At 39.1% G+C, this 27,545-nt stretch overlaps 1 protein-coding gene across 1 annotated transcript; it reads right to left on the reverse strand.

Annotated features, from left to right (window-relative positions):
- Positions 1–10,095: 10,095 nt before the first annotated feature.
- LOC109875755 (gastrula zinc finger protein XlCGF17.1-like) lies at positions 10,096–19,810 on the reverse strand. The gene is made up of 2 exons (XM_031819011.1): positions 19,196–19,810; positions 10,096–13,406 (listed from the first exon to the last, which is right to left on the reverse strand). The coding sequence occupies exons 1-2, from the start codon at positions 19,491–19,493 to the stop codon at positions 12,613–12,615; spliced, it is 1,092 nt and encodes a 363-aa protein (XP_031674871.1). The 5' UTR covers positions 19,494–19,810; the 3' UTR covers positions 10,096–12,612.
- Positions 19,811–27,545: the final 7,735 nt, after the last annotated feature.

Consider the following 27,545-nt stretch of genomic DNA (forward strand, 5'->3'; position numbering starts at 1 on the left):
CATAGGGCCTCGTTTAACCTTCTAGGCTTTAGGTCCTCTGTAAACATATAAAATAACTTTTAATATAAGATGCCCACACTTTTTGTTTTTAAGGTATAAATATTTTTATGTATGGAATTCTTGGAGCTTACTTACGTTTACAATTCAGGGTAGGCGTTTGTTTGTCTGCACTTTGTTCCGGAGCCCCATTGGATGGTTCGAGCTCAGTTATACCTCGGAGTATCTGCGTGAATGCTTCAGAATCTATAAAACATTCGACAATATTAAAGCTATAATCACTTTAGCTAATATTGCCTTGTTATACGGTAAGCATACTGATCCTAATGATTGTTTAATATTTCTATAACATCCCACGCTTTTCAAACAATTCCCCACAACAACCAAATCTAATAAAGATTTATTTCAAGAACTCACCTTGCGATAGATCCATTAGACTGTTTTCCCCGATTATCTTTTTTAACGCTTCAGTCCGATAACGATTCTTGGAGTTTCTGGAGGTGCTGTTTGCATCGGAACTAAAACGCTGCTAACATTGCCCATGGTTTCTAGCGCTTTTGTACCCTACGACCTAGAGAAAAACCCCTGAATGATTTTTACATAGCATTTGGGGTTTGTCGTTTTTTTCGGGCTATACCCCCGCCCATGGTATATTTGACACATTTCAAACACATGGTATTGGGTGTGTCTAAACATTAGGATCCTTTTGGATCTTCTAAAATCTCCGGGGTGCTAGCACCTAGATGCATGGGGGTGGGTTGGTCTCGACATCGCTGGGATGAATGACTTTTTAGCCCACCTAAAAAATAGTTTTATGAAAGGCCTTTAAGATTAGGAGTCGTAAGACACAATATTATTGTTGGGGGGTAGGCATCTGTTTTGCAGGCTAGTGTAAACCTTGGTTTCAAACGACTGCAAGGGTATTTTTTTAACAAACAACCCGCCCCCCTTTTTCTGTTTTTGAAACACACACACACACACACACACACACACAGCCACTACAGAAAACTCCCTCACGCACATACGCGCGCACATGGCTTTTTCCGCAAGTTTTTTCTCAGGGACAGACTGCGCTAAGAGTGAACAAACGCGAGAGTTCATAACGTGGTGAGATTCTGATTTTAAAACCATTTATTTCATTCAAAATATTTAGTACATACATTTTATATCCTTACATTCTTAAGGTATTTTACGATGCCTTTCTTACAGATCCTGGGAGCTTATGCAACCAACCGCCATTGTCCGTGTCGAGTTCGCCCTCAAAAGGCAAGGCTCTCTTGCTAGGTCCATCAACACTTGGTAAGTTTTCACTCCAGGGGTAGATCCTCCGTCGGGCCTTTTGGTCTTGACTCTGTCTCAAGGAAAGCCTCGCCCAGCGCTTTAACTGTTCCCCATTTTGGAAGAGAATGTCCAGCTTAAGTGTTATGAAAATTGGATAATCCACCCATTTAAAACTAAACACAGGAATAAAAAAGTTTACATGTTTGTGTGCTCTGGAAGCTACAGGAGAATTGACAGACTTTGTAGCATTATACTTATCATAAAGGTCACAGGCTAAAATTGTCACTTTGTTGTCAGGGCTATAGTCCATTGAAGCAATTCTTAGAGCCTTGAGATCACTGCGGCCGCAGACCTGTTCTTCCAACGCATATCCTGGCACATTTGTACCACTCAGGACCTGTTCAATTTTACAAAGAGCCAGCCTGATGTTTAGCCATTCTCTCATCCCCAGAGCCGGGGGAAAACTCCCAGGTTTTGCAGGATAAAGGGGTTTGGGTCCACGGTCTGTGAATATCTTTACCGTAGAATCCTCCGGGTGGAATATGTAAGACATGTGGCCCTCACTCGTACCCAAAAATCCTTTAAAACATTCTGGAGCTTCACACAGAACTTCTTCAAGGCTTTGGTCACTGGGTTCATGACAAGCCGAGCATAACATCCCTAAAATTGGCATAGGTGTCATTTTTGTTTAATATTCAGGGGGGTTATCATGTACAGTCTTAAACAGGTATTGTTCAGGCGCTTTATAAGGGGCATTAACCACCCCAAACCGTGAGAAACAGTAACAGGTTGACCTGACACATGGTCACTTACTCAACCCCAACAACACCCCTGGGCATGCACCCTTCTACATGACATAGGGTCATAAATCATTACATAGGGTCATAAATCAGGCTTGGGTCATCAATCATTAACGGCCTGTCAAATGGACCCTTACTCAACCCATAGCCCCCACCTAACCAGGCTTGCCTGACCAGAAGACATGCACACGTCATCACTACATAGGGTTCACATAGAGTTCACATAGGTTCACATAGGGTCATCAATCAACATTTTGACACGTGACATCTACTTTAATCTCTCTAACAAGTATAAATGATGGTTTATGAATTAACAGGTATAAATGCTGGGTTATGAACTAACAGGTATAAATGATGGGTTGTGAATGAACAGGTATAAATGATGAGATATGGATTAACAGGTATTAATGATGGGGTATGAATGAACAGGTATACATGATGGGTTGTGAATTAACAGTTATAAATGATGGGTTATGAATTAACAGTTATAAATGATGGGTTAGGAATGAACAGGTATACATCATGGGTTATGAATGAACAGGTATACATGATGGGTTATGAATTAACAGGTATAAATGATGGGTTATGAATGAACAGGTATACATGATGGGTTATGAATTAACAGGTATAAATGATGGGTTATGAATGAACAGGTATACATCATGGGTTATGAATGAACAGGTATACATGATGGGTTATGAATTAACAGGTATAAATGATGGGTTATGAATGAACAGGTATACATGATGGGTTATGAATTAACAGGTATAAATGATGGGTTATGAATTAACAAGTATAAATGGCGGGTTATGAACTAAAAGTCATAAATGATGGGTTATGAATTAACAGGTATACGTGATGGGCTATGGATTAACAGGTATTAATGATGGGGTATGAATGAACAGGTATAAATGATGGGTTGTGAATTAACATGTATAAATTATGGGTTATGAATGAACAGGTATACATGATGGGCTATGAATGAACAGGTATAAATGATGGGTTATGAATGAACAGGTATTAATGATGGGTTATGAATGAACAGGTATAAATGATGGGTCATGACTGAACAGCTATAAATGATGAGTTATGAACTAACAGGTATAAATGATGGGTTATGAATGAACAGGTATACATGATGGGTTATGAATTAACAGGTATAAATGATGGGTTATGAATGAACAGGTATACATGATGGGCTATGAATGAACAGGTATAAATGATGGGTTATGAATTAACAAGTATAAATGGTGGGTTATGAACTAAAAGTCATAAATGATGGGTTATGAATTAACAGGTATAAATGATGGGTTATGACTGAACAGGTATAAATGATGAGTTATGAACTAACAGGTATAAATGATGGGTTATGAACTAACAGGTATAAATTATGGGTTATGAATTAACAGGTATAATCGATGGGTTATGAATTAACAGGTATAAATGATGCGCTATGAATTAACAGGTATAAATGATGGGCTATGAATTAACAGGTATAAATGATGGATTATGAATTAAAAGGTTTAAATGATGAGTTATGAACTAACAGGTATAAATGATGGGTTATGAATGAACAGTTATAAATGATGGGTTATGAATGAACAGGTATAAATGATGGGTTATGACTGAACAGGTATAAATGATGAGTTATGAACTAACAGGTATAAATGATGGGTTATGAACTAACAGGTATAAATGATGGGCTATGAATTAACAGGTATAAATGATGGGTTATGAATGAACAGGTATAAATGATGGGTTATCACTGAACAGCTATAAATGATGAGTTATGAACTAACAGGTATAAATGATGGGTTATGAATGAACAGGTATAATCGATGGGTTATGAATTAACAGGTATAAATGATGCTCTATGAATTAACAGGTATACGTGATGGGCTATGGATTAACAGGTATACATGATGGGTTATGAATGAACAGGTATACATGATGTGTAATGAATTAACAAGTATAAATGATGGGCTATGAATTAACAGGTATAAATGATGGGTTGTGAATGAACAGGTATAAATGATGGGTTATGAATGAGCAGGTATAAATGACAAGTTATGAATGAACAGGTATACATGATGGGTTAGGAATTAACAGGTATACTCGATGGGTTATGAATTAACAGGTATAAATGATGAGTTATGAACTAACAGGTATAAATGATGGGTTAGGAATTAACAGGTATACTCGATGGGTTATGAATTAACAGGTATAAATGATGCGCTATGAATTAACAGGTATAAATGATGGGTTATGAATTAACAGGTATAAATGATGCGCTATGAATTAACAGGTATAAATGGTGGGTTATGAACCAACAGGTATAAATGATGGGTTGTGAATGAACAGGTATAAATGATGGGTTATGAATGAGCAGGTATAAATGACAAGTTATTAATGAACAGGTATACATGATGGGTTAGGAATTAACAGGTATACTCGATGGGTTATGAATTAACAGGTATAAATGATGAGTTATGAACTAACAGGTATAAATGATGGGTTATGAATTAACAGGTATAAATGGTGGGTTATGAACTAAAAGTCATAAATGATGGGTTATGAATTAACAGGTATACGTGATGGGCTATGGATTAACAGGTATACATGATGGGTTATGAATGAACAGGTATACATGATGTGTAATGAATTAACAAGTATAAATGATGGGCTATGAACTAACAAGTATAAATGATGGTTTATGAATTAACAGGTATAAATGCTGGGTTATGAACTAACAGGTATAAATGATGGGTTGTGAATGAACAGGTATAAATGATGAGCTATGGATTAACAGGTATTAATGATGGGGTATGAATGAACAGGTATACATGATGGGTTGTGAATTAACAGTTATAAATGATGGGTTATGAATTAACAGTTATAAATGATGGGTTAGGAATGAACAGGTATAAATGATGGGTTATGAATGAACAGGTATAAATGATGGGTTATGAACCAACAGGTATAAATGATGGGTTGTGAATGAACAGGTATAAATTATGGGTTATGAATGAGCAGGTATAAATGACAAGTTATGAATGAACAGGTATACATGATGGGTTATGAATGAACAGGTATACATGATGGGTTATGAATGAACAGGTATTAATGATGGGTTATTAATTAACAGTTATAAATGATGGGTTATGAATGAACAGTTATAAATGATGGGTTAGGAATGAACAGGTATAAATGATGGGTTATGAATGAACAGGTATAAATGATGGGTTATGAATTAAAAGGTTTAAATGATGAGTTATGAACTAACAGGTATAAATGATGGGTTATGAATTAACAGTTATAAATGATGGGTTATGAATGAACAGGTATAAATGATGGGTTATGACTGAACAGGTATAAATGATGAGTTATGAACTAACAGGTATAAATGATGGGTTATGAACTAACAGGTATAAATGATGGGCTATGAATTAACAGGTATAAATGATGGGTTATGAATGAACAGGTATAAATGATGGGTTATGAATGAACAGGTATAAATGATGGGTTATGAATTAACAGGTATAAATGATGGGTTATGAATTAACAGGTATTAATGATGGGTTATGAATTAACAGGTATAAATGATGGGTTATCACTGAACAGCTATAAATGATGAGTTATGAACTAACAGGTATAAATGATGGGTTATGAACTAACAAGTATAAATGATGGTTTATGAATTAATAGGTATAAATGGTGGGTTATGAACCAACAGGTATAAATGATGGGTTGTGAATGAACAGGTATAAATGATGGGTTATGAATGAGCAGGTATAAATGACAAGTTATGAATGAACAGGTATACATGATGGGTTATGAATGAACAGGTATTAATGATGGGTTATTAATTAACAGTTATAAATTATGGGTTATGAATGAACAGGTATAATCGATGGGTTATGAATTAACAGGTATAAATGATGCGCTATGAATTAACAGGTATACGTGATGGGCTATGGATTAACAGGTATACATGATGGGTTATGAATGAACAGGTATACATGATGTGTGATGAATTAACAAGTATAAATGATGGGCTATGAACTAACAAGTATAAATGATGGGCTATGAACTAACAAGTATAAATGGTGGGTTATGAACTAAAAGTCATAAATGATGGGTTATGAATTAACAGGTATACGTGATGGGTTATGAATGAACAGGTATAAATGATGGGTTATGAATGAACAGGTATACATGATGGGCTATGAATGAACAGGTATAAATGATGGGTTATGAATGAACAGGTATTAATGATGGGTTATGAACTAACAGGTATAAATGATGGGTTATGAATGAACAGGTATAAATGATGGGTTATGAATGAAGAGGTATAAATGATGGGTTATGAATGAAGAGGTATAAATGGTGGGTTATGAACTAAAAGTCATAAATGATGGGTTATAATTAACAGGTATACATGATGGGCTATGAATTAACAGGTATACATGATGGGCTATGAATTAACAGGTATTAATGATGGGGTATGAATGAACAGGTATAAATGATGGGTTATGAATGAACAGGTATACATGATGGGTTATGAATGAACAGGTATTAATGATGGGTTATTAATTAACAGTTATAAATGATGGGTTATGAATGAACAGTTATAAATGATGGGTTAGGAATGAACAGGTATAAATGATGGGTTATGAATGAACAGGTATAAATGATGGGTTATGAATTAAAAGGTTTAAATGATGAGTTATGAACTAACAGGTATAAATGATGGGTTATGAATTAACAGTTATAAATGATGGGTTATGAATGAACAGGTATAAATGATGGGTTATGACTGAACAGGTATAAATGATGAGTTATGAACTAACAGGTATAAATGATGGGTTATGAACTAACAGGTATAAATGATGGGCTATGAATTAACAGGTATAAATGATGGGTTATGAATGAACAGGTATAAATGATGGGTTATGAATGAACAGGTATAAATGATGGGTTATGAATTAACAGGTATAAATGATGGGTTATGAATTAACAGGTATTAATGATGGGTTATGAATTAACAGGTATAAATGATGGGTTATCACTGAACAGCTATAAATGATGAGTTATGAACTAACAGGTATAAATGATGGGTTATGAACTAACAAGTATAAATGATGGTTTATGAATTAATAGGTATAAATGGTGGGTTATGAACCAACAGGTATAAATGATGGGTTGTGAATGAACAGGTATAAATGATGGGTTATGAATGAGCAGGTATAAATGACAAGTTATGAATGAACAGGTATACATGATGGGTTATGAATGAACAGGTATTAATGATGGGTTATTAATTAACAGTTATAAATTATGGGTTATGAATGAACAGGTATAATCGATGGGTTATGAATTAACAGGTATAAATGATGCGCTATGAATTAACAGGTATACGTGATGGGCTATGGATTAACAGGTATACATGATGGGTTATGAATGAACAGGTATACATGATGTGTGATGAATTAACAAGTATAAATGATGGGCTATGAACTAACAAGTATAAATGATGGGCTATGAACTAACAAGTATAAATGGTGGGTTATGAACTAAAAGTCATAAATGATGGGTTATGAATTAACAGGTATACGTGATGGGTTATGAATGAACAGGTATAAATGATGGGTTATGAATGAACAGGTATACATGATGGGCTATGAATGAACAGGTATAAATGATGGGTTATGAATGAACAGGTATTAATGATGGGTTATGAACTAACAGGTATAAATGATGGGTTATGAATGAACAGGTATAAATGATGGGTTATGAATGAAGAGGTATAAATGATGGGTTATGAATGAAGAGGTATAAATGGTGGGTTATGAACTAAAAGTCATAAATGATGGGTTATAATTAACAGGTATACATGATGGGCTATGAATTAACAGGTATACATGATGGGCTATGAATTAACAGGTATTAATGATGGGGTATGAATGAACAGGTATAAATGATGGGTTATGAATTAACAGTTATAAATGATGGGTTATGAATTAACAGTTATAAATGATGGGTTAGGAATGAACAGGTATAAATGATGGGCTATGAATGAACAGATATAAATGATGGGTTATGAACGAAGAGGTATAAATGATGGGTTATGACTGAACAGGTATACGTGATGGGCTATGAATGAACAGATATAAATGATGGGTTATGAATGAGCAGGTATAAATGACAAGTTATGAATGAACAGGTATACATGATGGGTTATGAATGAACAGGTATAAATGATGGGTTATGAATGAACAGGTATAATCGATGGGTTATGAATTAACAGGTATAAATGGTGGGTTATGAATTAACAGGTATACGTGATGGGCTATGGATTAACAGGTATTAATGATGGGGTATGAATGAACAGGTATAAATGATGGGTTATGAACAAACAAGTATAAATGATGGTTTATGAATTAACAGGTATAAATGGTGGGTTATGAACTAAAAGGTATAAATGATGTGTAATGAATTAACAAGTATAAATGATGGGCTATGAACTAACAGGAATAAATGATGGATTATGAATGAACAGGTATAAATTATGGGTTATGAATGAACAGGTATACATGATGGGCTATGAATGAACAGGTATAAATGATGGGTTATGAATGAACAGGTATTAATGATGGGTTATGAACTAACAGGTATAAATGATGGGTTATGAATGAACAGGTATAAATGATGGGTTATGAATGAACAGGTATACATCATGGGTTATGAATGAACAGGTATACATGATGGGTTATGAATGAACAGGTATAAATGATGGGTTATGAATGAACAGGTATACATGATGGGTTATGAATTAACAGGTATAAATGATGGGTTATGAATGAACAGGTATACATCATGGGTTATGAATGAACAGGTATACATGATGGGTTATGAATTAACAGGTATAAATGATGGGTTATGAATGAACAGGTATACATGATGGGTTATGAATTAACAGGTATAAATGATGGGTTATGAATTAACAAGTATAAATGGCGGGTTATGAACTAAAAGTCATAAATGATGGGTTATGAATTAACAGGTATACGTGATGGGCTATGGATTAACAGGTATTAATGATGGGGTATGAATGAACAGGTATAAATGATGGGTTGTGAATTAACATGTATAAATTATGGGTTATGAATGAACAGGTATACATGATGGGCTATGAATGAACAGGTATAAATGATGGGTTATGAATGAACAGGTATTAATGATGGGTTATGAATGAACAGGTATAAATGATGGGTCATGACTGAACAGCTATAAATGATGAGTTATGAACTAACAGGTATAAATGATGGGTTATGAATGAACAGGTATACATGATGGGTTATGAATTAACAGGTATAAATGATGGGTTATGAATGAACAGGTATACATGATGGGCTATGAATGAACAGGTATAAATGATGGGTTATGAATTAACAAGTATAAATGGTGGGTTATGAACTAAAAGTCATAAATGATGGGTTATGAATTAACAGGTATACGTGATGGGCTATGGATTAACAGGTATTAATGATGGGGTATGAATGAACAGGTATAAATGATGGGGTATGAATGAACAGGTATACATGATGGGTTATGACTGAACAGCTATAAATGATGGGTTATGAATGAACAGGTATACATTATGGGTTATGAATTAACAGGTATAAATGATGGGTTGTGAATTAACATGTATAAATGATGGGTTATGAATTAACAGGTGTAAATGATGGGTTATGAACTAACAGGTATAAATGATGGGTTATGAATTAACAGGTATAAATGATGGGTTATGAATTAACTGGTATAAATGATGGGTTATGAATTAACAAGTATAAATGATGGGTTATGAATTAACACATCCCCTCCAGGCATTTCAATACATTCAGGATTTCTTACGGTCCATGTCCAATATGCAAATCATATCCTTGCAATTATTCAAATATTTAGTTCATTTCATGAGAGCAACATGATAATTAATGATTTCATTTTTTATTTAATGTATATTAAGAGTCTTATCAACTTTATTTCACTTGGTGATGTTTCATTATAGAGAACATAACATGACATCTAAGTAGCAGAATATGATTATGGACTAACAGTCTAACAGTTTGAAGGACACAACTCATGTTATTCAGGTTAAACAGTGAAAGACTAGTTGATAATGGAGTGGTTTTTTTACAATTAGGAAATAATAGTTCTCATCAGCATATTCTGCAGATAAGACATCTTAATTAACTATGTTACTTAGCTAATTCTGATTTCTCCACCACAATCTTACCCCAGAAACAGGCTCCAAAACAATAGTCTGTTACTGGTGTGCAGGATATAACCTTTACTCTGTGGAGGATCAAGAGGAACCAGCCAGTTTCTGTCATATTCTTGGCTGAGTGTCTGAACATCATGGGTTCATTCTACACACCCAGAACAGTTAGAACAGGCCTCTATCAACAGACTTTTCTATGTTATATGAGTTTGGTAAAGAACCTATCTCAGGCCCAATGCCTCGGCTTAAATAATTATATTTTGCTACACATGCATTAGTAAGGTTTAACAGAATATTCCCTCACAGTGCTAACGAGCTATATGTGCTAAAGTCCAACCTCAAAACATAAATGGAAAAACCAAAGCCTGTAACAACTTCTCCCTTAAGACAACAAATATATCCTATACTTTTGTTGGACAAGTTTACTCACCACCAACAGAAAACAACTTCCAATTCATATTAAAATGAACTACAATGCTTCACCTTCTACAATATAAACATGGTGTCTACTGGCTGTCAACAATTAAAAACAAGAAAAAACACATTTCTAAATATATATATTTTTCTACAATCTATTTTTTTTTTTTACTCACTAGCTTCTAGAACTCTCGTCTTCCTAAAACTCACTAGCTTCTAGAACTCTCGTCCCCTTGGAATGAGCCCAAACAAAACTCATCTCCAATACGGAAAAACATGCAGTCAAAATCAATTGTGATCCATGGCAACGCACTGGCTAAACACAAAAACCTTTTGACTACACCCCCCTGAAGACAATCAACAACCAAGTTGTCCTTACCACGGACATGTCTGATTTCAAGAGGAAACTCCTGCAATATCCGTAGTAACTTTCCACCTCACTGCAGAGCTTCTCTCTCTTTTCAGGGCTCACTAGATAGGCATGTTGTTGGATCGGGGCCCAGTCCCCAATGTCTTGCTCTAGTACATTTGGTTTGGCACATCTGAGAATGAACAATGATATTCTAAAAGCAGGATAACAATGTCAATATAATTGTACCCAAAAATTGTCAGTTGGTTGCATAAATATTTTTTTATTACTAAATGTAAATATGAAAACCAAATGTCCCTTTGTTAATATGTATTGGCAATAATTAATTTAATGGTGAGGCATGGAATAAAAAATCTATACATAAAAAAAAAAAAAAGTATCTTTTGTCAGGCTGAATGTTTGAAATATGAGGTGATTTGAGACATGCTTCTTCGACAGTGGGATGTTTGAAAGTCGCAAAGAAATACTGGAGTGATGTAAGAATGCGAATCAAATTGATTACAGACCAATTTATTATACTGCGTCCATGTGTATAGGCTGCAAGTGAATTTAAAAAACGACATCTCAACTTTCACTTCAACCGAACGTATATTGGACATCGGGCAGTATTCTTCTCAACGTCTTTTCAATTACATTTTGCTAGGTGGGATAGCCCAATGTCAAAACAAAGTTTAAATGTGCCAAATCAATAACCAATATGCAGAAACAGTTTGTGATAAATTGAGCTATATAAACACAACCATCTGCCACAATAATACATATTACTTGTATTTTTTAAACAGGCATCTTACGTACTGCACAAGAACCAGAAACGCTGTTGTTTTGGCATGTAGCAATAAATCAGTGAAATCAATTAGGAGGGAAAATCAGGTTGTACCTAACACAACTAAAGAAAACACATGGAAATGGGAGATATCTTCACCTCACTGGTTAGAGGACAATCTGCAGAAGACAGTCAGCTACATTTTGGAGTGATGCAATTAAATGTAGGGGTCGCTAAACAAATAAGCCCAAAACTTATTTGTCATCACTCATCGATATCATGTTGAAATCAATTGTGCCGAGAGGAGGGAGATGAGGTTGCACGTCCTGTTAAAACTAACAGCTCAAAAACCACACGGAATAAATGAGAATAATGTGTACATCACTGGTTGGAGGAGAATATGTAGAAAACATCTTACTACATTTTTATTAAAGTGTAACTTGTGATTAAAGTTGGCCACCAACACGGTAAGTGTAAGACAGCACTTTTTTGTTACTCACTTTTTGTTAAATCATATAAATAGTACTCTTTCAATTCAGAGTCTGGATTTTCCCCGAGGCTAATATCCATATCATGTTGAAATCAATATAACAGGGGGCAAACGTTTAGGGTTCTACATTGTGACATCATTAAAATACTCCTTCTACATTGTTAAACATTCAACATTGTGACATAATTTCATTGATATCATGATACAATGCCTTCATGCATGTATTTTCTGATGTGTAATCAGAGAACATTTATCATAGTATCTCTTGTCACATTGAGAACAACTAAAAGGTTTCTCTCCTGTATGTGTTCTGTAGTGTAGAGTCAGTTTGCTAGATGTAGTAAAACTCTTCCCACATTCATCACAGCTAAAAGGTTTCTCTCCTGTGTGTGTTCTCTGGTGTAGTGTCAGATTGCTAGATGTAGCAAAACTCTTTCCACATTCATCACAGCTATAAGGTTTCTCTCCTGTGTGTGTTCTCTGGTGTGATATCAGGCTGGTTGACTGAGTAAAACTCTTCCCACATTGAGTACATCTATAAGGTTTCTCTCCTGTGTGTATTCTTTGGTGTGAAATCAGGTTGCTTAGCTGAGTAAAACTCTTCCCACATTGAGTACAGCTATATGGTTTCTCTCCTGTATGTATTCTCTGATGTACAGTCAGAAGGCCAGATGAAACAAAACTATTCCCACATTTATCACAGGTATAAGGTTTCTCTCCTGTGTGTGTTCTCTGGTGTATCATCAGATTGTTAAAAGTAGTAAAACTCTTCCCACATTGATCACAGCTATATGATTTCTCTCCTGTGTGTGTTCTCTGGTGTGATTTTAATTGTCCTGAGAAAACAAAACTCTTCCCACAGTCAGAGCAGCGGTGAGTTTTCTTTCCTTTGGGTCTCTGCTGGTTTTTCTTGGGGTGTCCTGATCTGCAGAGACTCTTCTCTGCCTCGTCAGCATCATGAGGTTGTTGAGGCTCCCCAGAGGATCCACGATAGTCACCTCTCTCTCCTGTGTAAACAACAAAGTCAGACAGATGTTTAAAGGCCAACAACAGAGGAAATCCCCTGTAAAAAGGTTATGCCAACAGCGTAGCCATGAAGTGCAATATCGGGAGTGCTACTCAAGGAAACTCACTTTAAGTCCTGTGTCTATTCACTAATTCACCACCGTGGGGGAAAACTCAGGGGAGTTCTCATAGGCTGACAGCAAAAATAGCCTCCATTTCCAGGTTGCTTATGAGTGCACTTCACACTTCTTTTGGATTATAATTGTAAGGCTTTTTTAAATCTTAATATATTTGTGTTACTGGTCACAGATCAACTACTTTATTCTTCAACACTTCAACCAGTAAGCTTTGGCAAGCTTTGGCAAGCTTTACCATCAGCCTGACAATGAGGGTTTGTACACTAAGTGTATAGCAATTGGCCCATAACTTCACCTAAAAATAATATAGACCTAGTGTACATGTCCTGGTAATCTGTCTGGCCCTGCGGCCTTGTGAATGTTGACCTGTTTAAAGGTCTTACTCACATCGGCTGCTGAGAGCGCGATCACACAGTCGTCTGGAACAGCTGGTACTCACATGCATGTTTCAGTGTTATTTGCCTCGAAGCAAGCATAGAAGTACTTTAACTCGTCTGGTAGAGCGTCAGAGCCGGTGTAGTACGGTTCGAACTTAGTCCCTATTGATGCTTTGCTTGTTTGATGGTTCGTCGGAGGGCATAGAGGGATTTCTTATAAGCTTCCGGGTTAGAGTCCCGCTCCTTGAAAGCAACAGCTCTAGCCTTTTAGCTCAGTGCAGATGTTGCCTATAATCCATGGCTTCTGGTTGGGGTATGTAAGTACAGTCACTGTGGCGATGTCATCGATGCACTTATTGAGTACTTCCGGCGCCGACAGAGATGGCCGCCTCGTTTCTCGTTCCTAGGAAACTATGCAGTTTTTTGTTTTTTTTACGTGTTATTTCTTACATTGGTACCCCAGGTCATCTTAGGTTTCATTACATACAGTCGAGAAGAACTACTGAACATAAGAGCAGTGTCAACTCACCATCAGTACGACCAATAATATGACTTTCGCGAAGCGGACCCTGCCTTTCACCCAGGACAACGGAATGGATCCCAGCCGGCGACCCCAAAAAACGACTTCGAAAAAGGGGAAAACGAAGCGGTCTTCTGGTCAGACTCCGGAGACGGACACATAGTGCACCACTCCCTAGCATTCTCCTCGCCAATGTCCAGTCTCTTGACAACAAGGTTGATGAAATCCGAGCAAGGGTAGCATTCCAGAGGGACATCAGAGACTGTAACGTTCTTTGCTTCACGGAAACATGGCTCACTGGAGAGACGCTATCGGAGACGGTGCAGCCAGCTGGTTTCTCCATGCATCGCGCCGACAGAAACAAACATCTTTCTGGTAAGAAGAGGGGCGGGGGCGTATGCTTTATGGTTAACGGGACGTGGTGTGACCAAAACAACATACAGGAACTCAAGTCCTTCTGTTCACCTGATTTAGAATTCCTCACAATCAAATGTAGACCGCATTATCTACCAAGGGAATTCTCTTCGATTATAATCACAGCCGTATATATTCCCCCCCAAGCAGACACATCGATGTCTCTGAACAAACTTTATTTGACTCTTTGCAAACTGGAATCCATATATCCGGAGGCTGCATTCATTGTAGCTGGGGATTTTAACAAGGCTAATCTGAAAACAAGACTCCCTAAATTTTATCAGCATATCGATTGCGCAACCAGGGCGGGAAAAACCTTGGATCATTGCTATTCCAACTTCCGCGACGCATATAAGGCCCTGCCCCACCCTCCTTTCGGAAAAGCTGACCACGGCTCCATTTTGTTGATCCCTGCCTACAGACAGAAACTAAAACAAGAAGCTCCCGGGCTGAGGTCTGTTCAACGCTGGTCCGACCAATCTGATTCCACACTCCAAGACTGCTTCCATCACGTGGACTGGGATATGTTCCGTATTGCGTCAGATGACAACATTGACGAATACGCTGATTCGGTGTGCGAGTTCATTAGAACGTGCGTTGAAGATGTCGTTCCCATAGCAACGATTAAAACATTCCCAAACCAGAAACCGTGGATTGATGGCAGCATTCGCGTGAAACTGAAAGCGTGAACCACTGCTTTTAATCAGGGCAAGGTGACTGGAAACATGACCGAATACAAAGAGTGTAACTATTCCCTCCGCAAGGCAATCAAACAAGCTAAGCGTCAGTATGGAGACAAAGTAGAATCGCAATTCAACGGCTCAGACACAAGAGGTATGTGGCAGGGTCTACAGTCAATCAAGGATTACAAAAAGAAAACCAGCACTGTCACGGACCAGGATGCCTTGCTCCCAGGCAGACTAAATAACTTTTTTGCCCGCTTTGAGGACAATACAGTGCCACTGACACTGCCCGCAACTATAACATGCGGACTGTCCTTCACTGCAGCCGACGTGAGGAAAACATTTAAACGTGTCAACCCTCGCAAGGCTGCAGGCCCAGACGGCATCCCCAGCCGCGCCCTCAGAGCATGCGCAGACCAGCTGGCTGGTGTGTTTACGGACATATTCAATAAATCCCTATCCCAGTCTGTTGTTCCCACATGCTTCAAGAGGGCCACCATTGTTCCTGTTCCCAAGAAAGCTAAGGTAACTGAGCTAAACGACTACCGCCCCGTAGCACTCACTTAACGTCATCATGAAGTGCTTTGAGACTAGTCAAGGACCACATCACCTCCACCCTACCTGACACCCTAGACCCACTCCAATTTGCTTACCGCCCAAATAGGTCCACAGACGATGCAATCTCAACCACACTGCACACTGCCCACTGCCCTAACCCATCTGGACAAGAGGAATACCTATGTGAGAATGCTGTTCATCGACTACAGCTCGGCATTTAACACCATAGTGCCCTCCAAGCTCGAGACCCTGGGTCTCGACCCCGCCCTGTGCAACTGGGTACTGGACTTCCTGACGGGCCGCCCCCAGGTGCTGAGGGTAGGCAACAACATCTCCACCCCGCTGATCCTCAACACTGGGGCCCCACAAGGGTGCGTTCTGAGCCCTCTCCTGTACTCCCTGTTCACCCACGACTGCGTGGCCACGCACACCTCCAACTCAATCATCAAGTTTGCGGACGACACAACAGTGGTAGGCTTGATTACCAACAACGACGAGACGGCCTACAGGGAGGAGGTGAGGGCCCTCGGAGTGTGGTGTCAGGAAAATAACCTCACACTCAACGTCAACAAAACTAAGGAGATGATTGTGGACTTCAGGAAACAGCAGAGGGAACAACCCCCTATCCACATCGATGGAACAGTAGTGGAGAGGGTAGCAAGTTTTAAGTTCCTCGGCGTACACATCACAGACAAACTGAATTGGTCCACCCACACAGACAGCATCGTGAAGAAGGCGCAGCAGCGCCTCTTCAACCTCAAATTTGGCTTGTCACCAAAAGCACTCACAAACTTCTACAGATGCACAATCGAGAGCATCCTGTCGGGCTGTATCACCGCCTGGTACGGCAACTGCTCCGCCCACAACCGTAAGGCTCTCCAGAGGGTAGTGAGGTCTGCACAACGCATCACCAGGGGCAAACTACCTGCCCTCCAGGACACCTACACCACCCGATGTCACAGGAAGGCCATAAAGATCATCAAGGACAGCAACCACCCGAGCCACTGCCTGTTCACCCTGCTATCATCCAGAAGGCGAGGTAAGTACAGGTGCATCAAAGCTGGGACCGAGAGACTGAAAAACAGCTTCTATCTCAAGGCCATCAGACTGTTAAACAGCCACCACTAACATTGAGTGGCTGCTGCCAACACACTGACTCAACTCCAGCCACTTTAATAATGGGAATTGATGTAAAATATATCACTAGCCACTTTAAACAATGCTACCTAATATAATGTTTACATACCCTACATTATTCATCTCATATGTATACGTATATACTGTACTCTATATCATCTACTGCATCCTTATGTAATACATGTATCACTAGCCACTTTAACTATGTCACTTTGTTTACATACTCTTCTCATATGTATATACTGCACTCAATACCATCTACTGTATCTTGCCTATGCCGCTCTGTACCATCACTCATTCATATATCTTTATGTACATATTCTTTATCCCCTTACACTTGTGTCTATAAGGTAGTAGTTTTGGAATTGTTAGCTAGATTACTTGTTGGTTATTACTGCATTGTCGGAACTAGATGCACAAGCATTTCGCTACACTCGCACTAACATCTGCTAACCATGTGTATGTGACAAATAAAATGTGATTTGATTTGATTAAGCCAATGACTGATGTGGTATACTCCTCAAGGCCACCGGAAGAATCCCGGAACATATTCCAGTCTGTGCTAGCAAAACAGTCCTGTAACTAAGCATCAGAGTTTTATTAACAGAGTCACTGGTGCTTCCTGCTTTCATTATTGCTTGTAAACAGGGATTAGGAAAATAGAATTATGGTCAGATTTGCCAAATGGAGGGCGAGGGAGAGCTTTGTACGCGTCTCTGTGTGGCGTAAAGGTGGTCTCGAGTTTTTTCCCTCTGGTTGCACATTTAACATGCTGATAGAAGTGAGATAAAACTGATTTAAGTTTCCCTGCATTAAAGTCCTCGGCCACTAGGAGCACCGCCTCTGGATGAGCGTTTTCCTGTTTGTTTATGGCGGAATACAGCTCATTGAGTGTGGTCTTCGTGCATCGGTCTGTGGTGGTATGTAGACAGCTCCGAAAAATACAGATAAACTTTCTAGATAGTGTGGTCTACCAGTAGGCTACAGTAGGTTGTATCTCTCTAGGTCATGCCAGTAGGCTACAGTAGATTGTATCTCTCTAGGTCATGCCAGTAGGCTACAGTAGACTGTATCTCTGAAGGTCATGCCAGTAGGCTACAGTAGATTGTATCTCTGAAGGTCATGCCAGTAGGCTACAGTAGGTTGTATCCAAGTGGTTTTATCTCTCTAGGTCATGCCAGTAGGCTACAGTAGGTTGTATCTCTCTAGGTTATGCCTGTTCGCTACAGTAGATTGTATCTCTCTAGGTCATGCCAGTAGGCTACAGTAGGTTGTATCCAAGTGGAAACAACTATCAACCCAATGTGGAAAGTGTCGAATTTGGTCTACAACAAAATGAATGGCTTATTTGCTACATAAGATTTACTAGATCTAACAGAAGTTTAGTAACGCTTAAGTTATTATGTGGACACATGACATACCGACAACTTTGTTAGAAAACACTCTAGGAGTTGTCATCAGATCGCTGTGCATATTCATGCTAGTAGCTTAGCATCTCTGTCCATTGAATACAGGCGGTTGACGACAACAACCCTCATAGAATATAAACAATAGTTTACAATAATAAGATCTGTCCACCAATCCAAAGAAAGGATAGGTGGGAGCTAGACAATCCGCAGTGCAGCTTTGTGGACAACGACTCCCTTTGTTAGAACGGAGAGACATCTTGTCAGTACATCATAATCTTTGGTGTAGCCAACCCAACTCTCGCATGGCACTATTGGGGGGCACGGTGTGTAGTAAATCACTACATGCCGTGCCCCCCAGTCTCTGGTCAGCATATAGACCCTTCTCAAATATATATGTTAAGTCATTTTTTGGAAACGGAATGGAGAAAACAAGGGGTAACCTACGTCGTCTGATTCTAGACATATCAGTCATCATCCTATTGCCCCTCCATTGAAGAGGTATTGACGAGCCAACTCCGAATATCAAAGTTAAAAACACATTTAAGGCAGTACTTACTGGTGTTAATCAGATCTCCTTTCTCCTCCTCTTCATCTTTCAATGTGACAGTAATCTCCCCTTCCTTCACTCCAAAAACTACATCCTCCTCCTCTTTCACTCTGAACGGGTCTTCCTCTTCTTTCACTGAAACGCATTTCGCTTCTTCTTTCACAGTCTCACCCTCTACTTCTTGTTTTACTGTGACATCCTCCTCTTTCTTCTCCTCTTTCACGACAATGTTCAGCGCCAGAGCTTCTTCCTCCGTCCAACAGACCTCCTCTTCTTTAACAGGAGGGGAATAGTTTAGGGAGCTCATGTTCGGGGATGTTCGCTAGCTAGCTATCATTAGCGACTAGGCTAGGGTTAACTTAACCAGCCAGCTACTATAGCTGACTAATACAAAATAACGTATTATTATATTAAATAGGTTAACAAGTAGATACGATAGAAGTGTGTCTAAAACACAGTAGCAAATATACACCGAAAGCGTATAAATAGCTTGAATCTTTCGGCTATGTCGTCTAGCAGGCTACGGAGGTGGTTGACGAGCTGTTTCTGAAGAACCGTCCACTAGATTATACGTCACGCTGGCAGCGTCGCCTGAAAGACGCACATCGCCGTCTGCTGACTGGAGGGGAAACGGAGTTGAGGATCATATTTCATTTTCAGACAAAGATTATTTTAAATGGATTTAATAAAATAATACTATTATATTGAGACATACAAAGACATGAATGTGTTGATTGATTAGTGCGATTAAAAATGTTTACTACAGCACATTTAAGGCAGTTTCATTAAGTCAAACTAAATCTAAATAAGTAGCCGGCTAATGTCGGTCTATACTGCTGCTACATGGTGTAACAATACATAATGTAGATGTATATCATGAACAGAATAGGTCCATACTGCTCCTACATTTTTGTATTTTTATTTATTTCTTCTTTATTTAACCTGGAGGGCAGTTGAGAACAAGTTAATTTAGACCCAAAGTGTATTTGCTATGTGTGCCATTGCCCGGCTATTAAAAGGGACAGGCGACTATTTGAGACTCAGCCTCAGGAATGTTTGTGTAACAGTACTCTTCTTGCGTTGTGTATAATCAGTCATCGACACGGAACTCCAACGTGTAGCACCAGTCATGTAGATTTATTCTGATAGGAACTACACAAAATTGCACGTCATGCAATGCACGGCTCACCATCCAACTCTGCACTCACGAACGCTGGTTTGGTGCTTGTTCACTGGGCTAGTTACCAAAATAATACAATTACAATATAATATCTTTAATAATGTACCTGATAGGAACAGCACAAAATTGCACGTCATGCAATGCACGGCTCACCATCCAACTCTGCACTGTACAAAATATATGACCCCCCCACCAGACACAGTAAGTTGCTAGCTAATACTGGCGGGAATTCTTTACAACAAAATGCACAACAAATATTCTCCAAAAACCGCTGCATCTTATGTGTGATGTTCGAATAACATTTACAAACAATTTGATATAAATTGTACATTTAAATCATCACTTGAGAGTATAAAAATCACTTTTGATGTACAGTGCTTTGCAAACAACAACTTACCGCTGGTTTGGTGCTTGTTCACTGGGACGATTCTAACTGGAACATCCCCCCTCGTAAGCAAGCTACGCAAACCAGCCAATAAGATGCCATGTTGATTAGGTGAAGACAAAACTCAAACCAAAAACCCATTGGCTTAACAATAAAGTGGCAAGGGGAATCACCAATATAACCCTGTTACATTTTGGTCACATGGAATCAAGTGGTCACTAGATGTCTACGGTGCCAAAGAGATTGTTAGTTGGGGGTGTTGGGAGTGCTGAGTGTGTTGATATAACGGTTATAATGTCAAAATCCCACTTTTAACAACCATCAGAATTGGTAAAAAAAAAAAAGGTTATGCCCGGGTGGCACAGCGATCTAAGGTACTGCATCGCAGTGCTAGAAGCGTCACTACAGATCAGGGTTTGATCCCGGACTGTACCACAACCTGTTGTGATCGGGAGTCCCATAGGGCGGCACACAATTGGCCAAGCGTCGTCCGGGTTAGGGGAGGGTTTGGCTGGGGGGGGGCTTTACTTGGCTCATCGCACTCTAGTGACTCAAATCAAATCAAATCAGATTTGATTCGTCACATACACATGGTTAGGAGATGTTAATCAAAATGTCCAGATAACTTGTTTCATGCGCATCACAGGTGAGGGTGAAATTCAGATGTTCACTGCTTGTATTGATGAAGGAGTGGAATCGATGAAGTTCCTCTGCTGTGCCCTGGAATAGATGGAACGCATCGTCAATGAAGCCTTTTTCAGAGCCCGATGAGGTGCTAGAATGGATTGTTAAGGCGGACAATCAAATTCTTCTCTAACAACCCCACTTACAGATTGGCATAATTAGATGCTATTTTTTAAGCAATTATTGACCATAATGACCTGCGCACTTACTTGTCTTGTCTGTGTTTCTTTTACACCTGCTACGTAAAAGAGACAGAATAATGCACAATGGTCAATGCTATCTGGAAACCTTGGGACATCCCTACCCTAAACCCCTAACCCCAACCCCTACCTTACCCATTTAAATGTCAACTTCAACGGACTATGGACGTCCCTACCCTAAACCCCTAACCTTAACCCCTACCTTAACCCTTTAAATGTCAACTTCAATGGGCTAGGGACATCCCTACCCTAAACCCTAACCCCTACCTTAACCATTTAAATGTCAACTTCAATGGGCTAGGGACGTCCCTACCCTAAACCCTAAACATAAACCCCTAACCTAACCCCTACTGTACCCATTTAAATGTAAACTTCAATGGGCTAGGGATGTCCCTACACTAAACGTAACCCCTACCTTAACCCCTACCTTACCCATTTAAATGTCAACTTCAATGGGTTAGGGATGTCCCTACCCTAAACCCTAACCTTAACCCCTACCTTAACCCTTTAAAATGTCAAATTCAATGGGCTAGGGACAGCCCTACAATAAACCCTAACCTTAACCATTTTAAATGTCATATTCAATGGGCTAGGGACGTCCCTACCCGATACCCCTAACCTTAACCCCTACCTTAACCCCTAACCTTAACCCCTACCTTAACCCTTTAAATGTCAAATTCAATGGGCTAGGGACATCCCCACCCTAAACCATAACCTTAACCCCTACCTTAACCCTTTAAAATGTCAAATTCAATGGGCTAGGGACGTCCCTACCCTAAACCCTAACCTTAACCCCTACCTTAACCATTTTAAATGTCAACTTCAATGGGCTAGGGACACCCTACCCTAAACCCTAACCTTAACCCCTACCTTAACCCTTTAAAATGTCAAATTCAATGGGCTAGGGACGTCCCTACCCTAAACCCTAACCCCTACCGTAACCATTTAAAATGTCAACTTCAATGGGCTAGGGACGTCCCAAAAATGTATCTCTACCTGAAAATACATGATCTAAGTGATTGATAGTTGGTATTCAGCAGTCATAAAGCCTTATTTAATTTAAGGACCTACTAAAATAGTGATTTTGTCAGACAGAATAGACAGAAGCTCTACACTTTATTGACTGACTGATCCATTTATCCTTCCATCCCTCTTCAGCCTTCCTCTCCTCGGAAGACCCAGTGAGGGTGGAGCTCGGTCAGAGAGCTGTTGAGGGACTGGTTAAGAAGAACACTTCAACAGCCAGAGAGGTGAGAGGTCACACATGGTTTAGATGGTAAATATTTATGTATCCTTAGCGATTCATCACTTTAAGAAAAAGGGTATATGTTCCATCATCTATGTTTATTTACATTAGTGCAAATTGTCCACTATTCTACTGTATCTGTCTATGCTGCTCTGACATCGCTCGTCCATATATTTTTATATATTTATTCCTATACTTAGATTTGTGTGTATTAGGTATTTGTTTTGAAATTGTTAGATATTACTGCACTGTTGGAGCTAGGAACACAAGCATTTAGTTAGATACAGTGGGGCAAAAAAGTATTTAGTCAGCCACCAATTGCGCAAGTTCTCCCACTTAAAAAGATGAGAGAGGCCTGTAATTTTCATCATAGGTACATTTCAACAATGACAGACAAAATGAGAAAAAAAATCCAGAAAAACACATTGTAGGATTTTTAATGAATTTATTTGCAAATTATGGTGGAAAATAAGTATTTGGTCAATAACAAAAGTTTATCTCAATACTTTGTTATACACCCTTTGTTGGCAATGACAGAGGTCAAACGTTTTCTGTAAGTCTCCACAAGGTTTTCACACACTGTTGCTGGTATTTTGGCCCATTCCTCCATGCAGATCTTCTCTAGAGCAGTGATGTTTTGGGGCTGTTGCTGGGCAACATGACTTTCAACTCCCTCCAAAGATTTTCTATGTGGTAGAGATCTGGAGACTGGCTAGGCCACTCCAGGACCTTGAAATGCTTCTTACGAAGCCACTCCTTTGTTGCCAGGGCGGTGTGTTTGGGATCATTGTCATGCTGAAAGACCCAGCCACGTTTCATCTTCAATGCCCTTGCTGATGGAAGGAGGTTTTCACTCAAAATCTCACGATACATGGCCCCATTCATTCTTTCCTTTACACGGATCAGTCATCCTGGTCCCTTTGCAGAAAAACAGCCCCAAAGCATGACGTTTCCACCCCCATGCTTCACAGTAGGTATGGTGTTCTTTGGATGCAACTCAGCATTCTTTGTCCTCCAAACACGACGAGTTGAGTTTTTACCTAAAGTTATATTTTGGTTTCATCTGACCATATGACAACCTCCCAATCTTCTTCTGGATCATCCAAATGCTCTCTAGCAAACTTCAGACGGGCCTGGGCACGTCTGGCACTGCAGGATTTGAGTCCCTGGCGGCGTAGTGTGTTACTGATGGTAGGCTTTGTTACTTTTGTCCCAGCTCTCTGCAGGTCATTCACTAGGTCCCCCCGTGTGGTTCTGGGATTTTTGCTCACCGTTCTTGTGATCATTTTGACCCCACGGGGTGAGATCTTGCGTGGAGCCCAAGATGGAGGGAGATTATCAGTGGTCTTGTATGTCTTCCATTTCCTAATAATTGCTCCCACAGTTGATTTCTTCAAACCAAACTGCTTACCTATTGCAGATTCAGTCTTCCCAGCCTGGTGCAGGTCTACAATTTTGTTTCTGGTGTCCTTTGACAGCTCTTTGGTCTTGGCCATAGTGGAGTTTGGAGTGTAACTGTTTGAGGTTGTGGACAGGTGTCTTTTATACTGATAACAAGTTCAAACAGGTGCCATTAATACAGGTAACGAGTGGAGGACAGAGGAGCCTCTTAAAGAAGAAGTTACAGGTCTGTGAGATCCAGAAATCTTGCTTGTTTGTAGTTGACCAAATACTTATTTTCCACTATAATTTGCAAATAAATTCATTAAAAATCCTACAACGTGATTTTCAGGATTTTTTTTTTCTCATTTTGTCTGTCATAGTTGAAGTGTACCTATGATGAAAATTACAGGCCTCTCTCATCTTTTTAAGTGGGAGAACTTGCACAATTGGTGGCTGACTAAATACTTTTTCCCCCACTGTATTACTGCACTGTTGGTGCTAGAAACACAAGTATTTATTTAGATATTACTGTTGGAGCTAGAAACACAAGCATTTAGTTAGATATTACTGCACTGTTGGAACTAGAAACACAAGCATTTAGTTAGATATTACTGCACTGTTGGCGCTAGAAACACAAGCATTTAGTTAGATATTACTGTACGGTTGGAGCTAGGAACACAAGCATTTAGTTAGATATTACTGCACTGTTGGTGCTAGAAACACAAGCATTTAGTTAGATTATTACTATTGGAGCTCGGAACACAAGCATTTAGTTAGATACTACTGTTGGAGCTAGGAACACAAGCATTTCCTTAGATATTACTGCACTGTTGGAGCTATGAACACAACCATTTAGTTAGATATTACTGCACTGTTGGAGCTAGGAACACAAGCATTTAGCTAGATATTACTGCACTGTTGGTGCTAGAAACACAAGCATTTAGTTAGATATTACTATTGGAGCTAGGAACACAAGCATTTTGTTAGATACTACTGTTGGAGCTAGGAACACAAGCATTTAGTTAGATATTACTGCACTGTTGGAGCTGTGAACACAACCATTTAGTTAGATATTACTACACTGTTGGAGCTAGAAACACAAGCATTTAGTTAGATATTACTGCACTGTTGGAGTTAGAAACACAAGCATTTAGTTAGATATTACTGCACTGTTGGAGCTAGGAACACAAGCATCTAGTTAGATATTACTTGTTAGATTTTGCTGCACTGTAGGAACTAGAAAGCATTTCGCTACACCTGCAATAACATCTGCTGAACACCTGTATGTGACCAACAACATTTGATTTCTGAATGTCATTTGTGTAGAATGTATTTTTCCCCACTCATTCACCCCATCTCTTTACATTTCTGATGCATATTCAGTGGCCTGACTGCATCCAGATGATGTCAAAGGCCCACCCTGGTAGATCTGATCCTAATGCAGCTTGGAGTGATCGGATGACAGAAGTCACATTTAGGTGCCAGGTGTAACTGAGGCCGTATCCATTATTTTGAGTGTTTTATATAATGACTAAATGTGTTTCTTTCTGTGTTGCAGGGGCAGTCAATAAATGGAACGACAAGGCCACAGAGCTGTGGGAGACCATCTCAAGCCCCTGGTAGAGCCGGGGGTGGTGTTTACCACTACACCACGCCGTCAGCAGGCTGGAAAAGTGGGATTGATAGTGATTTACATACTAAGAGGGACCAAGAGTCTGTTGATTGGTCAGTCATTGGGTTCATTTGTTGAAATCAAATCAAGCTTTATTTATACAGCACATTTCAGACATGGAAGCAACACAATGGCTTCACAGGAAAATACAATGAAAATAAACATAAATATTTATAACACAACAAACAGAATAACAACAACTGAAAGACTAATGAGCACCCTAGGGAAATGCCATTGATTAAAATATTAATTGAATGCAATATCCAACCCAAAATATAAACTTGTTTTTTTAGGAGGTCCCTTAAACAGAAGGGGGAACTAACAACAACAAACAAAACACATGGGGGTTTAGGAGGGGCTCTGAAAGACACTATGGGGGTGTCCACTGAAAGTTGACTAGTGACAACAACTGGGACCTAAAAGACACCCACCATGAGACCCACTAAATATGCCCAAGAAGAGGCAAACAAAAGTACATGTTGCTTCTCTCTCTTCTCAGGGTTCACTAGACAGGCATGATGTTGGATCTGGGCCCAGTCCCCAATATCACCCCTTTGTTAATATGTATTGGCAATAATTAACTTAATGGTGTGGCATGGAATAATAAAACATTTATCTTTTGTCAGGCTGAATGTTTGAAATGTGAGTAGGTGATTTGAGTCATGCTTCTTCAGTTGTGGAATAAAGACAATTAGCACTTGAATGTTGTAAAGAAATACTGGAGTGATGTAGGATTGTTAATATAACTGATTGTAGACAAATTGATTATACTGCGTCCATGTGTGTGTATATATATATATATATAACATTTGTTTACCTTTATTTAACTAGGCAAGTCAGTTAAGAACAAATTCTTATTTACAATGACAGCCTACCGGGGAACAGTGGCTTGTTCAGGGCCAGAACGACATATTTGTACCTTGTCAGCCCGGGGACTCTAACCACCAGGCTACCTGAAAGTACGTTGAAATTAAGTTGTTTTCAAGTAATTTAAAAAACGACGCGAAAAATACAGATTTTAAACTTTCACTTTCAACTACAACCAAACTAATATTGGACGTCGGGCATAGTCTTCTTTTCAATTGCTAGGTGTCCCAATGTCAAAACACAGGTTTAACGTGTCCAAATCAATAACCAATATGCAGAAACAGTTTGCGATTAATTGAAAACCTAAACATAAAATGTACTACATACACAAACATCTGCCACAATAATCATATTACTTGTATTTTTTAAAACTAGCAACTTATAAACTGCACAAGCCCCAAAAACGCTATCTTTTGACAAGTAGCAATAAATCACTGATATCGATTAGGGGGGGGGGAATCAGGTTGCACGTGCTGTTGAAACTAACACACACAAAAAAAACATGGAAATGGGAGATATTTTTTACCTCACTGGTTAGAGGACAACCTGCAGAAGACATTCAGCTACATTTTTGGAGTGATGTATTTAAATTTAGGGGTCGCTAAACAAAGGAACACAACACTTATTTGTCATCACTCATCAATATCATGTTGAAATCAATTGCGCCAAGAGGAGGGAGATGAGGTTGCACGTCCTGTTAAAACGAACAGCTCAATAAGAGAGAATAAAGTAGATGTCACGG

This window comes from Oncorhynchus kisutch, unplaced genomic scaffold (genome assembly GCF_002021735.2).
Source record: "Oncorhynchus kisutch isolate 150728-3 unplaced genomic scaffold, Okis_V2 scaffold1776, whole genome shotgun sequence".
NCBI classification, from domain to species: Eukaryota; Metazoa; Chordata; class Actinopteri; order Salmoniformes; family Salmonidae; genus Oncorhynchus; species Oncorhynchus kisutch.

Bases quoted from the DNA above. Each gene is read 5' to 3' on its own strand.
- LOC109875755 (XM_031819011.1), bottom strand. From the start codon at position 19,493: ATGAGCTCCCTAAACTATTCCCCTCCTGTTAAAGAAGAGGAGGTCTGT. The intron at 13,407-19,195 runs GTAAGTACTGCC...TTGTTTACACAG, and splicing joins AGGAGATCTGATTAACACCA to GAGAGAGAGGTGACTATCGT.